Genomic DNA, 16,012 nt, shown 5'->3' with positions numbered 1-16,012 from the left:
TCTCGGTTTCTCTATGTCTTTTCCCGGGACTTTCTACCCTCTGTTGTCCCCCTGCCGGACCTGATCTTAACCGTGGAGAAACGAGCCCCCTCGCCCGCCCCAGAACCCGGGGTCTTGGAGCGAGCATGTCGCTCGGACACCACCACACCTGGATGCCCCCGGGCCATCTGCGCCCACCCGATGATCAAACCGAATTCCGGGGTGTCAATGGCTATACAAAATATTTCACCGGTTCCAAAACCCCCCAGATGCGCGCCTCGGCTGATGCCGATGGGCCGCCCCATGGGGCCGGTTTGATATCAGATGCTGATATGACCGCCGAGGAGGACTCGCGCATTTCCACATTTCGCGACCTATACAAAGACAGCGAGGCGAAAATTAATAACCTCTTTGCGAATCAGCGGATTGCCGATGACTCGGTCCGCGCTCCCCCCGGGGACCCTGACCCGTCCGGGGCCAAGGACCAACGCGCCGACGGGCCGGCTTCACCTCCGCCGCCCCCTAAGAAGCCCGCGAGGAAGCTGGATGACGACGACTATGATGATTACGACGACGACGACGACGATGACGAGGCACCCTCCCCCCCTAAACCCAAGCCCCCTGTTCGCGAACCCAGCGCCGCAGTCCAGTCACCCAGTCGCGGTCATACCGGTTCGGTGTCGGGGACTGCAAATGGCACCAAACCCATAAAGAAGGAAACCGTGGAGGACATCCGCAAGAAATTGGCAGAAGACAAGAAGGCGACTGAGGAGTCGGCGAAGAGGAGCTTCCACACCCTGTTCTATACACTGGAAAATGACAGGGATGCCATGCTGGACCAGCAACGGCTCGAGGAGTCGGAGCGGCAAGTTGAGGCGGAAATGTCAAGTCAAACAAACGCCGGCAACAACGCGACTGCCAGCGGTAATGGCTACGGCTCGCTGAGCAGTGCCAATTTGGGTGCTTCGAGCTTGACCTTGAAGAACTTGATCGCAAGAATCGATATGAAGCGCACAATGGTCCAAGCGTCCGATGCGGAGCTCAGGAGCCTGATGAGCGAGGTTCGTAAGAATCGGAGTAAATGGGCCAGCGAGGACAAAATTGGCCAAGAAGAACTCTACGAGTCTGCGGACAAAGTCCTGAGTGAGCTCAAGGCGATGACCGAGCACTCGACTGCATTTTTGACCCGTGTCAACAAGCGCGACGCCCCTGACTACTATAGTAGTGAGTCCATCTTTGCGCAAAGACCCGAACCCCACATCTGGCCATGCTAATACCTCCAATAGTCATCAAGCATCCGATGGACCTGGGCTCAATGACGAAGAAGCTGAAGGCGTTACAATACAAGTCGAAGCAGGAGTTTGTCGATGATTTGTTTCTGATATGGTCCAATTGCTTCAAGTACAACACAAATCCGGAGCATTTCCTTCGCAAGCACGCCGTGTGTATGAAAAGAGAGTCGGAAAAGCTGGTGCCTCTCATTCCGGACATCGTTATCCGAGATCGTGCCGAGGTGGAAGCAGAGGAACGCAGACTTCAGCTTGCGGATATAGACGGTGGGGAGGAAAGTGACGATGAGCCGATCATGTCCTCTCGAGGTCGGAAGGCCCCAGGCAAATCAGCTTCTAAAAAGGGCACCGCACCCGCTCGGACTTCCTCTGGTGGCTCGGAACCCCCTGCGGGATCGTCTTCCCAGCCGCCACCGCCCGTTAGGTCTGACTCGGACGTCGCCATGGAAGGAGTTCAGAACGGCTTCGCGACGCCACCCCCCCCTGGAACACAGACACCGTCAGATCCCGTCGGCGCCGGTGCTGGTGTCTCTGCTAGCCAGGGTGACTCCATGGAGATCGATGGTCTCATTCCTGCTGCGAACATCGCTCCGAGTGCTTTGTCTGCTCCTGGTGTCGAACTCGAAGATCCCGAATATAAAGTGTGGAAGCAGGTTACTCAGAAAGATCGAGCTGTCATCGCCGCCGAAAGACATAGGCTCTTCAAAGGTGACAAACTAAAGCCCGATGAACCAGCTCTGCTGAGGACCAAAGCCGGCATGAGGAGGTGGATGAGGAATCAGAAGGATGTCAGCGCGGAAGGCGACAAGGCGCGCGAATCAGCGTCGCAAGTCATGGAGCAAGACGCAGCGGGCGAGACCCTGGCGGAAGGCATCGAAGTCGACGAGGATCGCGTTGTCCCAGATTATTACGATGTCATGTCTGCTATTCCCGACCTCCCTGGGAATCTACTCTGGAGAGAGGATGCAAGCGGGAACATCATTGACGCCTCTGAGGAATTTTTGCGAGTCCTTCCCAAAGGGGTCTTCACTGAACCAGACAGCAAGCTCTCTCGGAAAATGGATGCGAACATGCGCCAGATGCAGGAAACCCGAAAAATCTGCTCCAAGGTGGGCATCGTGAAACAGATGCAGTTGCAGTCGCAGGTAAATATCATCTATTGGTCCTCCCTGGAAACCCTTGTTAACTTATTGCTTGGCAGATGTACCAAAACCAGTTTCAGAAATACAACCCAGAGCCATTCGTCGAGCAAGACATCCCACCACATGTGATGAACGATGAAGGACCGGTGATTTCTCCTTGGGTCTGCAAGGCGGCTTTGCAGCGCTCAGTCGCCAAGATCTTTTACCATACCGGATTTGAGGAATACCAGCCGTCAGCACTTGATTCGGTTGCTGACATCGCCGCTGATTTCTTCCAAAAGATCGGCGAAACGCTGAAATCGTACATGGAAACTCCCAAAGTCCCAGTTGGCGACGGAGTAGAGAATACCTCTGCTGCGTCCCAGTGGAAGCGTCCTTACACGGAGCCGGAAATCGTTCTTCACACCCTTTCCTCCGTCGGCGTTGACATCGAGTCTTTGGAGACTTATATCAAAGACGACGTTGAACGGCTTGGGTCGAAGCTTTCAACTGTCCACGATCGACTGAGATCGCTTCTTTCCGAGCTTCTGCGGCCTGCCTTGGCAGACGCAGGCGAAGATGGCTCCAACGCCTTCAACGATGGGAGCGAGCAATTCGTCGGCGGAGACTTCGCCGAGGACATCGACGAAGATTTCTTCGGGTTCAAGGAGCTAGGGTTGGACAAAGAGTTCGGTCTAGCAACCCTCAGCGTCCCTCTTCACCTCCTGCAGAACCGGATGTTCACCGCCGCCCAGTCCCAGAACACCAGGTTTGTCAAGTCGCACTCTACTTGTGCGCAGCGTATGCTAATTTTCCCAGCAGCTCCACGCAGACCGTTACCATTTTCCCGTCCCCGGCTCCATACCCGCGCATCACGGCCGAAACAGTATTCTCGCAGATCGGCCTGGCACAGCAGTTCTTCAGCAACAAACTGCAAGCAAACAGCAACGAGCCTCTGGTCGAAGACCTCGAACTCCCCCCCAAGCAACGGCCCATGGCCGCCCGTCCGCGTCTCCCAGCATCCGGCCGAATCCCGCCCCCGTCAGGCCTCCAGGGCCCAAGCTCAAGTCCGCAGAAGCGACCTCCTCCACCCAATTCTTTCCCAGGTGGCGCCAAATCTGGCCAATCGGAACCTAGCAAGAAGAAGGCTAAGAAGAATAGTGGGAGTGCGGGCGCCCCCGGGCCAGGCGGCGATGGGGATGAAGCCACTACCGGTATGGATGGCACTAAAGATGCAAACTCGACATTGGAAAACGGGAAGAAGGAACCGTCCACTGAAGATGCCTCAGCCGCCCCGTCAAACGACATCCCCAATGCAAAGGGCGGAGTAGATCGTTCTTCTTCCGGCGCTGCTGGCGCCGAGAACGACGCATCAACCTTTGATCAAGCCAAAGATAACGATAGTGGACGTCTCACGAATGGCACAGTGAGAGATGCCTCATAAGATCCTCATTCCCATATCCGCCCTATCTAGGACATCTGAACGGTACACTGCGCATCCTCAAGACCACACTGCATAACGGGCACAGCCAATGGAACACCAAACACGGACGATAGATACTTTGGCCCGTTCTTGTCCTCAAGCACCGTCAAGCATACCTGTCCCCATCGGCCCTCACAACCCAATCACACTTCCTGGCATCCTAGATGAAGAATCCCGCTTTTTGTTCCCGTTCATGCCCGTGTCTCTAATTCTCATTCTCATCCATATACACTATAGTACTATCTTTCTTTTCTTTCTCTCTTTCTTCCTTTCTTCTTTTTCTTCTTCTTCTTTACAACCGATTGATATCCTGTACCAGTGCCAATCAAACCATACAACACGGGGACTTCTTCACCAGCCAGGCCTTCTATCACATGCCCTTATACCTCAAAGCTTCGACCTCTTCAAAGCGGCATTGAAATCCCACTTGGTCACCTCTTTATCTTTCTCCCCACAGCTCCCGAATTTATCTTCTTTCTTGTCTCTTTACTTTCTTCTTTTATCATTCTACCTGGTGTCTCCGCACCACTATCTGTACCCTTCTTGTCAGCCTCCTTTATACACGTGTCTGAATGTGTCAATGGTCAACTGTGGCCGGGTTCAGTGGTTTTGATTTTGATTTTGATTTTTCTTCTTTTTGTGTTTTCTTTTCTGTTCTGATATCCTCTCGCCTATAGGATTTGGAAAGGTTCGGACTGTCGTACATAGCTTGATACTTCGAATAAAGATGAAGATCTTCATATCACCTTGTCTAGTGCTTTTGCTCCTTTCTTATCCCTCATGCCTCCTACACGTGAATTTTATGTTGTGTAATTACCACCAAAGTGTATCTCGTCGGGGGATTTACGTTGCTATCTATGGCGAGAAGAGAGTTCTTTTAAACCCATAAAACGATGATGATCATATTTCATCCTAAGGTACAAAATGGGATACTAGTCTGCAATAACCTATCCTCCAGATCGACATGTCCGTTAAGTGTAGTCAATCCCTGTCAAAGTTGGTCGTCGCTAACATTGGCCCCAAATCGATTAACCTTGAAATCCCAGCCTATTGCGCCTTGGTCCTCCTGACTGTGACCCGGAAGCCCACGTGCCCACCTAAAATCATAAACGAAATCGACGCCTAAATAATGGAGTAGACATTATCTCGAGCGGAAAAGCAAAGGGAGCAGAAAGAACGTAGAAACAACGAATACTGATGAAACTTTGAAAAAATAGCACCGAGAATAAATGCCTCATCTCACCGAAAGATCCATGTAAGTGGCAAATCAGATGTACCACATACCGAAGGGCAAGCGGTTAGAGGTGCCATGGATAGGAAGCAGTCTGGGATCTACGGCCTTGTTCTTAGGCTTGGGGTTGGTAAGTTTGACCTCAGGGCCGCTCTGAGGGCCAGAACTGGCCGGCACATCCTCATGAGGGCGGGCGCGATTCGAGATTAGATGCGCATAGTAAACGGCCGGGACTAAGGTTCAATGTTAGTGAGGCGGAGCATTTAGAGAGAAAGAGGCGGGACTTACACAACGACACTGAGGTGGTGGAGCGCATGTACTGATAACAGTGGTCATAGATCATGTTTTCGAGCTCCTGTGCCTTGTGGCCGATCTGATCAAGAATCACATGGTAGTGAACGGGGCGCGATGTTCCCTGCAGCGCGATGTGCGAATAGAGAAGAAAATCCCAATCATGTGGACTAGTAACGTCCTTTTCAATGAGAGTTCCCGGAAGAGGGTTGCCGTTTCTATCGGCCGAATTGCGATCTCCGGGTCTGGGGAAGGCCCTGAGATGATGACGCTTGTTCGCAATGATGACAGTAAACTTGCCCTTCCACTGCTCCTGAGTGAGCTTCATGAAGATAGACTTCATGTCGAAAACTTCCTGTTTCAGGACATGTTCAAATTCTCCCGTGGAAACTCCATCGCGAAAGTAGTAGACATGCTCGGGGGCGCGTCCCTGTCCAACTGTCGCCATCCATTCACGAACAAGAGGGGTCAGCATATGTTCGATATTAGCACGTGCGATGATTTCAGTACGGTCTCCGTTTGCCTCACAGGCGCCCCAGTAGCGGCCACCGAACGAATCCATGCATACTGACATGGCAGCCATCGACGGGGACCACACACCCATAGGAGCATGCGTAACATCCGCCCCAATGATCATCGAGTTAGCGCGAAATGTAGCTTCCTTGACCTTGGGCACAATGCGGGCAGTGGTGCCACCGAGCTTTGCATTGACCTTCATCAACACGTTGGAGATGTACTGAGGGTTGGCTTTTGCCACATGAGCCGCTTGGAGGCACTGCGACGGAACACCCCAGCGACAGTCGCAGGATTTCTTGATACGACTGTAAGTAAAGGAATTCTTGTCAGGAACGACAATGATCAACAGCTGTGGATCCTTTTGGAACTTCAGGCCGGTGGAGTTGTAAAGCTTCTTGAGGGCCTCCGCAACATCCTCTTTCAGTTCAACGACTAGGGGGCGATTGGGAACACTGCCTCCATGTCCAGCGTAGGTCTTCATAAACCCGTCCGCGAACTTTTCAATTTGGGTTTTGTTGATGGCATTGCGCTTCCCGGGAAAGAATCCGATGCTCCAACTTTCCAGTGGTCTCTTGTTGGGTTGATAGAACTTTTTGCCCCGGAGGTCCCAGCGACCGTTGGTTCCTGGATTAAGGCGCTGGTTGCCTCCAAATTGGATTTCTGGATTGGGCAGGAGGCGAGCCTTGGTGCGAATCATGTTGGCGTCAACCTGGAGACCAAAACTTCTCAGGACAGGGTCGGCAGAATGCTCAAGCATCTCCTTGGACTTCTGGATAAAGCTCAAACGCTCAGCAGGACGAGACGCCGCATATTTGATCATGGCGGAGGTCTGCCACTCGTTCAATTTCCAGGGATACTTGTGAAGTCCGTGGATGGTCAGAACCTCCATAGGATAGACAACCCCTTTCTTGGTCATTTCGACCATAGGGAGCTCCCAGTTGTTCAAGATCAGATTGTACTTCTTTTTGAAGTAGGCGTCCACGGTCATCGTTTCGACCACGCCGGTGGCCTTGTCTTTGATGTCAATCGTATACTGACGTGCGTGGGCATTGAGAAGCCCTTTCACAACGAACGTGGTACCGCTGACAGGGCATCCGGCATAGTGTGGCTGTACGTGCAGCTTCCGGAGCCGTCGATGGACCTCGTAGAATCCATGAGATTCAGTGACTCCACCGAAGCCATCGGGCGCAGCACGAAGCAGATGCGTCAAATGCTGATGATCTCTGGCATCAAGAACGGCCATAGCAGCTCCCATGAACGAAATGCGAGCCCAAAAGCAAGTGTTTGAGACGTCGATGTTGACAATGAGACCGCGATTCTAGAGGCAATGTTAGAAAATGACAACACCAACTATCTCAATGGAGGCGAAGGCTCACAAGAGCAGGTCTGATAGCTTGATAAACGCCCTTGAAAGCGAGGACGGCGTTTCCCAGGTCGCGATTTTCGCCGTTGGGATCAAAGAAGGATCGCTTGATGGCGACAAATCTACCACTTGGGTATTCACGAAGAACATGGTCCAGGAAGTCTAAAAGCAATTAGAAAAGAAACTCAAACACAACCACGATTCTTCAAAACACTTACTGAGGGCTTCCAGAACAGACTCCTGCATTGAAGTTCTGCCCTGCAACCAAGCGTTCAAAACGGCAAGATTCACGGTTTTGGTCGGGCGAACAACAAGACGGAAGACATTCGAGGTCCTACCAGCGCGACCCTGTTCAGCATCCAAGTCGACCATGGCATTCAGGCCATTTGGGTAGTTGTTCATGGACCTTTGACATATTAGTTACTACTGCTCATAAAGAAAGGACTTTTCGGTTGCTGCCCACCAGGCCAATTTTGAACCATCGAAAATAATCTGCTTTAGGGCAGATTTTCTGGCGTTCGAATCCCAGACCTTCTTGATCACAACGTTCTTTTCAGCTCCGTTGCCAACGTGGACCTAGTGCATAATTCAGTCATGGCATCTTCAACGAAAAGTGACATGGAGAAATTTTGCCAAACAAAAGACATAAACCTTGAATGCTTGGGATACTTACATCGTACTGGTAGATCGTTTTGTTGGGGAACTTGATAATCGGGTAGGCGTTCATCTGGACTTCAATCTCCTTGCCAGTAGTATTGAATCCAGGACGAGGGACAGTGTCCACTGGAACCGCGTACTTTTTCAGTTCGTCAGCATCACGAATGCGAACATGGCGGAGACCACCAGTAAGCTTGTTAATCTCTTCGAAATTCTCCATGACGACAGGGATGTACAAAGTAAAGTGTGGACAAGAAAGGGAAGGACCTAAGCCACGGGGAATATGCAGTGGAAGCAAAGCTGAAACCGAAGTGGAAGTGGAAATGGGAGTGGGAGTGTGGTTGAGGAGAGTAGAAGAGTTGAAGATCAGGGGAGGAAGAAGAAGGGTATAAATAAGTGGAAAACTTGCAGAGTTGGCCCATTGTGAATCATCGTAGACAATTCAGGAGCAGTGAAACAAAGAGATGAATGCCGGTTTGCAGAACCAAGGGGTGATGCATGGGCAATGAATAGATGTGTGATATACAGGATGTTGTTTGACCAAAAGCAAGAGTGAATGGGACTGGATAGGGACAGAAACATGGAGTGTGACGGGCCTGCAAAGAAGGGCATTGGTGGTAGTGATAACAATGGCAAGTGAATGGACAGAAAAAACAAACCAGGAACAAATGATTGTAGGGGGAGGGGAAACAGTTTTACAACTCTAAATATGGATTCCAAAGCTCTTTCTTCTCAATAATCCACCATACAGAATCACCAAAGGAGACTGAACAAGAGGAAGAAAGGAGAAGAAGAGAAAAACAAACAAGACGAAAACTCACCAGGTGGTTGATGTTATATGCACCCAGTGGCAGATCGATATTTCTGCACATGTCCGTTGCAAACTTGGGGCGATCCAAAGCTGGATCCCCAGTATGGACTCCAGCCATGTTTACACAGTGAGCCTTGCTCAGGAATTCTCGTTAAAGTGTCTATACCCATGTGTTAGTCTCTGGGATCGCTGACATTGCAACGCAGTCGCGCAGAAAACTAGCCTCCCAGGGCTTCCCTGGAGGCGGCACAAGACTATTCTAGTCCATACGATACATGCATATGGAAAGGTCTGAGTCGACAGGCAAGCAGGCAATTTTCATCCACAGCTTTTTGCAGACCACTTGGCAAAACAGAACAGGCTTATACAACGCTAGTGCTGCACCGACACCAGACCACAAAAAGCGAAAACTTACCGAGACGGGCTGTCAGAGACGTGTCGGCGAGTAGACGGGCGATTTCGAGACCGACGAGAAAAGTGTCCAATCGGAAATCGAGTCTTTGGTGTGTATGCGTCGACGATCAGCAGATGTATCTTGGAGGTCGTGGGACCAAGACCAAGGTATGGAGAAAGGGTTGGAGAGGCAGACTGATAGGAAGTTACGGGTAGGATAATAATGAAGGAGAGTAAGGATGGTGGAAAAGAAAGACGAGAGAGTAGGAGAAGATCAGGTAGAATAGGACGGAAGGAGCTTACAAGGATAAGATGAGGTGAAAGCTTCCTAGCAGGAAGGAACAGCAGAGTGAGATTGGGGAAGAGGTCAGAGGTTGGCAAAAGTGAGGTGGAGATAATAGAAGAGGTAGGTATGTAGAGAAGAGGTAGGTGTGTAGAGAAGATGAGGATGATGGAGAGATGAAGCAGAAGAGAGGACTATGGTATGGTGAAGCTTGGAAAAGAGGAGAGGAGAACGCGAAGCTGTGTATACACAAACGCGTTGGTTGCTAGGAAGGTACGTGAGGCGTGGCAGAGACGTGACAGGCACGCGACGAAGACAACAACTCGAGAAGGAACAGATGGCAGAAGATGGAAGGTGCGGTGGAGGAAAAGTCAAGGAAAGAGAAGGAGCTTTTGGAGAGGAAGGTTGTAGAGGATGATAGAAGATGAAGCTTCATGTAAGAGATGAAGGCCTGATACTTGACTTACCTTCAGATGATTTAGAATGAGTAGATGGGAAGATGGAATGTTGATTTGAAGTGAGAAGGAGATGCGTGTGGTGTTTGGAGTGGACGTGGTGGTGGACGTGTTAAGAGACGTGTAGTTGAGAGACCTAGTGAGGTTGCTGTGAGCAAGTTCTCAATTTCCCATGGCTGATCTTCTGGGTCAAATGATTGCTCGTTGGAGGGGAAGGCTACCTAGAGAGAAAACTTGCCAGGTAGTTGCAGTCAAGAGGGAGACCTTTTATGCTGTAGCATAGAAGTTTTCTAGTTATATTGGAATGAACGGCTATACACGCGCCCTGTATGGCAGGTAGAAAGCACGGGCAAGGACGTTATCAAGACGGTTTATACTGGAGTGCAGTGGGAGGGAAGAGAAGTCGACATGGCCAAAGTATTCGGATTGATCGAGAGTGAGGACCACCTAAGATGTACAAGTATAGGAATCGCCTTAGCCAATCAATGACTTACACTATAGCTCTACGAAAGATCATAGTCAAAACAGCCAAGTCACGATATCTCTGATTCATTCCAGACTAGTTTGTTCGATAGCCATTTTACAACCGTGCCTGTACAAGCCACACCTGACGCGAGCAACAAATCCAACCAAGAAAGAGAAGGTAAAAACGATAAAACTAATCCAGAATGAGATACCTGACCTGGGCCGTGGCCATCGAACATTCAAAGATGTGGGCCAAACCAGGATTGAACGCCGATCCCCGAATGCAAGCGGTACTGAAGAGGACTATACAGTTTGGGCCACGCGGGTATGTGAGGCGATGTCATCGCGAAGTCAAAGGAGGAGATCGGTAATGCACGTCATCGAGGCAGTCTGGAGACATTAAAGGAGTTTAGGAACGGTACATGCCTATGGTATCGGGTTAGCTGATTTGATCGATTGAACGGGTGGGTGTTGGAAAGGGTCTCAAAAATGGGACACCAAGATCGAGGGTAAAACATACCAGAAAATGGCTGCGACCCCATGGGTGCTTGGCCGCCCCCAAGCCCTCGGACTGATTGTGGAAGTGGGATCTGGGAGATAGAGCTTGGCATATCTATCCTCCGGATGAGATCGACCATTTTCTCGGGGGAAAACCTTCCAGCCGTGTATGCGGATGCCGACGGGATGATGCTCAGTAGATAAACGATATCTCGGGGTAATGGGGCCGGGGACCCCTGAGATCGGAATTGGGACGCCTGGACTCCGACGGGCTGGGGTCGCTTTTGCTGTTCCAACTGCCGCTTTTGGGTCGTCTTCAAGGGTGACTCGGCTCGTGCAAATTTCCGGGGTCTACTTCCGTCCTCGTCGAAATCTTCCAACGGCCTCTTTGGCGAGTCTGCGACCGTTGTTTCGGGATATCTTGGAGAGAGAGTGCCATGGCGAGACGCCATTTGCTCCTGGGGGAAGGCTTGCTTTGGCCTCATTTGAGACGGAGAGATAATCGGGCGGACGGCAGTTGGGTCAAAGGCAGCAGTCGAGTAACGGTGCGCAAATTGCTCTAATGTTGGGTCCTCAGGGAACAATTCACGCATCCGGCTTTCAAGGTTGATGACTTGGACGAGATCACCATAGCGCGACTCGTATTCGTGCAGGAACGCAAAGATTGGCTTGGCTTTGTGTACATTCTCTGGGTTGGACGCTAGCTTTCTCACAGTCATTTCGAACACCGCTCTGGCATCTAAAAATAGAAGGATCAGTAACCAGTTCTAGGGGGCATGAAATGAGGATCAAGGCTCAACTTACTGATGACATCGTTGATGTCGATCAAGTGCTTCAAGTATTCAAGAGCAAAGTTCTCGTCATCGGGGAAGAGCTTAGCGCCACGCTCAAAGATCTTAGTAGCTGCAGGGTCCTTGTAGCAATGGTATTCGATAAGCGCACTGGCGATGTAGACATCGCTTGTGATACGCCCCCTCTTGCGAGCATCGGCAAAGACCTGTCTCGAGCCGGGCATCTCTCCAGGTTTTCCCTTGCCTTGGATGCGCCGCATTGCACGCATAAGAGCAATCCAAGCAAAGGAGACCGTCCTTGAGAGTATCCCAATCTGAATGGCGTGCGCATTTCGTAGTGCTTCAATCTGAGCGCTCTTCATTAACTCTAGTGACTTTGACTCCTGGTTCTGGTCGTCATCGTCATCGTCGTTGGACGGCTGTTTGTTGGGGTAATTTCGTGCAAAGTGTTCTTCCAAGCCAGCGACGTCCTGTGATTCCCGCGTCCGGGCCTTGCTGATCAAATCGTACAGAGCATCCAGCAAACGATCATAAGGTTCGCGGACTTTCGCACCTCGCTTGATAGGGTCTTGCTCAGATTCCGAAGTGATCTCCAGACGGTCAGCTCGCTTGAACGCGAGCAGGCAGCTTTCCGGATTAGCATCGACACCGTGTTTCAGAAATTCATTCCCTTCGGTTTCCAGGTCGTTGAGGAAACAGAACTCAGCCGCTTCAAACCACATTTCCGGCAAAAACCTGAGTGCCATCAAAGCCTGCTTGTAGACGTATACGACTCGCGATTTGAATGCTGCCATGTCTTCCTCCTTCAAAACAAGAGGGTCGCCCTTCTCCCATTGGATCCAGCGCTTCCAGATGTCAACTTGCTGTGCGAAATCAACATCGCCCTCGGAGCCTGGAACAGGAGGGAACCGGGGCAGGGATGTCCGGTTGAGATCCCTGGTGATATTTTGCAGTTCCGTATATGAGCTTCGCGCAGTCATGTAAGCTGGAGACTGTTCCTGAAGGAATTTTCGGCCCTATCAAACGGTCAGTAACAATATGTGAAGTGGATATGGCGTTAGGGTTACCGTAAGCTTGTTCAATCCCATCTCAAACTGGTCGTACTCCTTCCACAGTGTGTTGACGGCCTGGGTCGGCACACCTATAGCTTTCTGGTATGCCTTCCGGAGTAAATCCATTTTCTGCTGGTCTTGCCATCCCGAGCCTCCAACATTACCAGGTCCGGAGCGAATAAACTGCACGTAATCTGCCCAAATCGAGCCGGAGTCCTTATCTACACCGACATACTGAAAAGCTAGATCGTAGGCAGATGAGATGATTGCTCTCGACTGTCCAGACTTATCTGTGGATAAAGGGTTTCGCCGACGGACGTAGTCCAGATACACGGTCCAGAGCTGGACATCAGGAATCGTCAACAGAGTTCTATTGAAGATTTGTTCCAGACGGTAGAGCTCGTTGAGTTCGGACTCCATATTTGCGTATGCCACCCATTGTGCAGCCTGGGAATTTAAAGAATGAGTTTTTGCTTTTGTGTAATAATGAATGGCGCGGATGACTCACGGCAAATGGGAAGACAGTCAGGAAACGTTCGTAGACATCGCGAGCATTATCAATCCTGTTGCGGCTTCTGTGTTCATTAATTAATTCAAGCCAGGCAGGGATATCTCCGCGAGGGTCCTCTTGGATTCTGTCCTCCAAGATACCGATGCGGTCATGGGGCAAGCGACCCTTCGAAGTGGATGGAGATTCAGGAGTAGGAGTAACGGCAGCGCTGCTTTGCACATTCTCCAGCTGTGGGGTACGTGAGTTGTACAGGTCCTGGCCCGATGGGGTCGAGGCCTCATTTTTAGAATCAGCGGCAAAAGGGTGAAAAGAACTATTGGAAACATTTTTCGCGTTGGCAGACTGCTGCGCAGCTTGATCCAACGATACATCAGGGGTAGAAGTATCTTCATTTGCATTTCCTGAAATGGGTTGCTGAGGCACATTCACAGGTATACTATTCATGTCCTCAACACCTAGTACAGCCGGAGGCTCATAATCTGCATCGCCCGCCTCATCCTCATCCTCATCCTCGACCACAAAACCCCCAATTGTTCTGGTCTTTGGCTGTGCAGAGTTCGTACCAGATGTGGAAGCCGGTGTTGCTTCCTGGGACTCAGCGCGTTGAGGTGTCTGAGATGGCTGGTCACTGCCAGTCTGCTGAGCAGGATCCGTGTCCGCGGGAGGGGAGACATCGTCGGGTTGCTGTTGCTCTGGAGCGGAGGCATCTGGGGGAGCACTTTCGTTTTGTTTGGTGTCTGTTGGGGTAGTAGAGTATTCGTCTTGTAGCGTGTTTGATGGATCATATTCGTCTGAGTCTGAATTATCTGCACCCTCTTCCCCATCGGCCTTATATTCCGCAGATTCCGCATGATCTGCCTGGGCCTGGAAAAAGGCCTTCTCGGCGTCTTCATCAGCCATGACAGAAGAATGTGACCTCAAGCGCAATTAGGGGGAAAGTGTAAACAGACAATTTCTGTCTTGCGATCCGGTTAGCGACATGGAGATCTCTCCGCGAAGGGGGTGTTCTTTGGGGAATAGACCACATACTAGAAAGAGTGGGAGGGGAGAAGCGAATTTCGGTAATTGTATTTAGTCCCTAAGACAATCACGAAAGATTCTAATGGGTTAAGAGGACAGACCGACTGGTGGACACGCACTGTTGGTCCCAACTGGAGATGATGCTGCTGCTGCTGTTCCACACGCTTGGCAGAAGCTGCAGCTGTCACGCATGCGCTCACGTGACAGAGGGCGGTGAGCGCGAGAATGCGTCCAAAACGCGGCGCGTCGTCGATCTTTCTTTCTAGGGTTGGTCAATTTAATTACTTGCTGCTTTGCTGGTGCATCTCTCCCCCTCGATGAACTCCTCCAGTTCTTTCTCCTGATCCTATTTAAAGTCCTTTCTATCTCCTGACTTGGATTCTAAAACCTTCCCCGCATTCTATACTTCCAATACAGAGCCCTCGGCCCAAACCTATATACCCAACCCAAATCTCATCGCGAAACTCGCGCCCACCTATCGCCATGTCGGTCGTCTCTCTCCTCGGGGTGAAGATCGTCAACAACCCAGCGACGTTCCTCGACCCGTATCAATTCGAGATCACTTTTGAGTGTCTTGAGCAGCTCCAGAAAGGTTTGTTCGAAATCAAAAATTAATCGCGATCGCAATACTGATTAAGAGCCTTTTCCTTTAGATTTGGAATGGAAGCTCACTTATGTCGGTTCTGCAACCTCGTAAGTTGAAGCCGGCCGGGTCGTCCTTGTCGAATATTAGCGCTAATTTGAACAGCTCGGAGTACGACCAAGAGCTGGACTCTCTTCTTGTCGGGCCCATACCTGTTGGAGTCAACAAGTTCATCTTCGAGGCCGATGCCCCCGATCTCAAGCGGATCCCCACTTCTGAAATCCTCGGTGTCACCGTGATCCTCCTCACATGCAGCTACGACGGGAGGGAATTCGTTCGTGTGGGATACTACGTGAACAATGAGTACGATTCGGAGGAGCTCATGGCCGACCCGCCTGCGAAACCCATCATTGAACGCATCCGCCGGAACATCCTTGCTGAGAAGCCGCGAGTGACTCGATTTGCCATCAAATGGTATGCCGTTTTCTATAATTGCCTTCTTTCATTGCTGTAAACTAACATCTCCAAGGGATACTGAGGAGTCTGCCCCTGCCGAATACCCGCCTGACCAGCCAGAGGCCGACAACCTTGAAGATGACAGCGGTGCCTACGGTGTTGAAGAAACAGAGCTTGAAGCTGCCTTGGTAAAGGAGTTAGCCGATCATGGCAAAGAGCCAAAGGCTGAAGATCACGAAATGGAGGGTGCCGAGCCCACTCCTGTCAAAGAAGAAGACGAGGAGGAAATCTCCGACGGTAATGAAAGCGAGGATATCGAAGACGAAAGCGACGATGACGATGACGACCTTGACGAAGAAGATGGCGCCGACGGCGACGAGGACGTCGAAATGGGCGACGATTCGGAGCAGAAAGATGACTCCAAGTCCAACCACCCGGTCCAGCCTGCCCATCCGGAGGTCATGGTGCACTGATTTGAAGCACCATCCCCGTTATATCCAAATTTACGAACTGGATTGTTGAATGTTTGCCCATCCTTTTCTTCATATGATTTTATGATCGGTTGCAACGTTTCATGATATAGGAGCTCCCCATACATACCTTACCTTTACTTTCACATATGCACCATTTAGTTTACGATATAGAACCAAATCAATAACATGTCAACAACCAAATAAACATTCCTTCCATCAATATACCCGGTAACCATGGTGAAGAACCAAAGGGATACATAGTACGTCCCTCAACCAAGTTCCACCTCAGCC

The 16,012-nt window shown here is 50.8% G+C and overlaps 4 protein-coding genes across 4 annotated transcripts; 2 read left to right on the top strand and 2 right to left on the bottom strand.

Annotated features, from left to right (window-relative positions):
• Positions 1-125: 125 nt before the first annotated feature.
• P168DRAFT_294245 (SAGA histone acetyltransferase complex subunit SPT7) lies at positions 126-3,833 on the top strand (the record flags this gene model as incomplete). The annotated part of the gene is made up of 4 exons (XM_024837944.1): positions 126-1,203; positions 1,266-2,413; positions 2,470-3,158; positions 3,212-3,833. The coding sequence occupies 4 exons, from the start codon at positions 126-128 to the stop codon at positions 3,831-3,833; spliced, it is 3,537 nt and encodes a 1,178-aa protein (XP_024696697.1).
• Positions 3,834-5,139: 1,306 nt separating this feature from the next.
• P168DRAFT_228925 (putative eukaryotic translation initiation factor eIF-2C4) lies at positions 5,140-8,150 on the bottom strand (the record flags this gene model as incomplete). Its single annotated transcript, XM_024833159.1, has 6 exons — positions 5,140-5,336; positions 5,392-7,228; positions 7,287-7,435; positions 7,492-7,679; positions 7,737-7,849; positions 7,947-8,150. 6 exons carry the CDS (start codon positions 8,148-8,150, stop codon positions 5,140-5,142), a joined length of 2,688 nt encoding a protein of 895 aa, XP_024696696.1.
• Positions 8,151-10,404: 2,254 nt separating this feature from the next.
• Positions 10,405-14,346, bottom strand: rna14 (cleavage polyadenylation factor subunit RNA14). The gene is made up of 6 exons (XM_024834043.1): positions 14,219-14,346; positions 13,187-14,148; positions 12,694-13,125; positions 11,640-12,642; positions 10,858-11,574; positions 10,405-10,763 (listed from the first exon to the last, which is right to left on the bottom strand). The coding sequence occupies exons 2-6, from the start codon at positions 14,087-14,089 to the stop codon at positions 10,747-10,749; spliced, it is 3,072 nt and encodes a 1,023-aa protein (XP_024696695.1). The 5' UTR covers positions 14,090-14,148; positions 14,219-14,346; the 3' UTR covers positions 10,405-10,746.
• A 159-nt stretch (positions 14,347-14,505) lies between these two features.
• Positions 14,506-15,898, top strand: asf1 (nucleosome assembly factor ASF1). The gene is made up of 4 exons (XM_024838475.1): positions 14,506-14,801; positions 14,863-14,902; positions 14,958-15,266; positions 15,322-15,898. The coding sequence occupies exons 1-4, from the start codon at positions 14,693-14,695 to the stop codon at positions 15,719-15,721; spliced, it is 858 nt and encodes a 285-aa protein (XP_024696694.1). The 5' UTR covers positions 14,506-14,692; the 3' UTR covers positions 15,722-15,898.
• Positions 15,899-16,012: the final 114 nt, after the last annotated feature.

This window comes from Aspergillus campestris (assembly GCF_002847485.1).
Source record: "Aspergillus campestris IBT 28561 chromosome Unknown P168scaffold_1, whole genome shotgun sequence".
In the NCBI taxonomy this organism is placed as follows: Eukaryota; Fungi; Ascomycota; class Eurotiomycetes; order Eurotiales; family Aspergillaceae; genus Aspergillus; species Aspergillus campestris.
This window is presented reverse-complemented; position numbering and strand designations above follow the sequence as displayed.

What these genes read in the sequence shown, in the direction of transcription:
- rna14 (XM_024834043.1), bottom strand. Translation starts at nt 14,089, where the DNA reads ATGGCTGATGAAGACGCCGAGAAGGCCTTTTTCCAGGCCCAGGCAGAT. An exon ending in TGGGATTGAACAAGCTTACG is followed by an intron (nt 12,643 to 12,693) that starts GTAACCCTAACG and finishes ACCGTTTGATAG; the next exon opens with GGCCGAAAATTCCTTCAGGA. An exon ending in CGACATCAACGATGTCATCA is followed by an intron (nt 11,575 to 11,639) that starts GTAAGTTGAGCC and finishes TTCTATTTTTAG; the next exon opens with ATGCCAGAGCGGTGTTCGAA.
- asf1 (XM_024838475.1), top strand. Translation starts at nt 14,693, where the DNA reads ATGTCGGTCGTCTCTCTCCTCGGGGTGAAGATCGTCAACAACCCAGCG. An exon ending in TCTTGAGCAGCTCCAGAAAG is followed by an intron (nt 14,802 to 14,862) that starts GTTTGTTCGAAA and finishes CTTTTCCTTTAG; the next exon opens with ATTTGGAATGGAAGCTCACT. An exon ending in ACTCGATTTGCCATCAAATG is followed by an intron (nt 15,267 to 15,321) that starts GTATGCCGTTTT and finishes AACATCTCCAAG; the next exon opens with GGATACTGAGGAGTCTGCCC.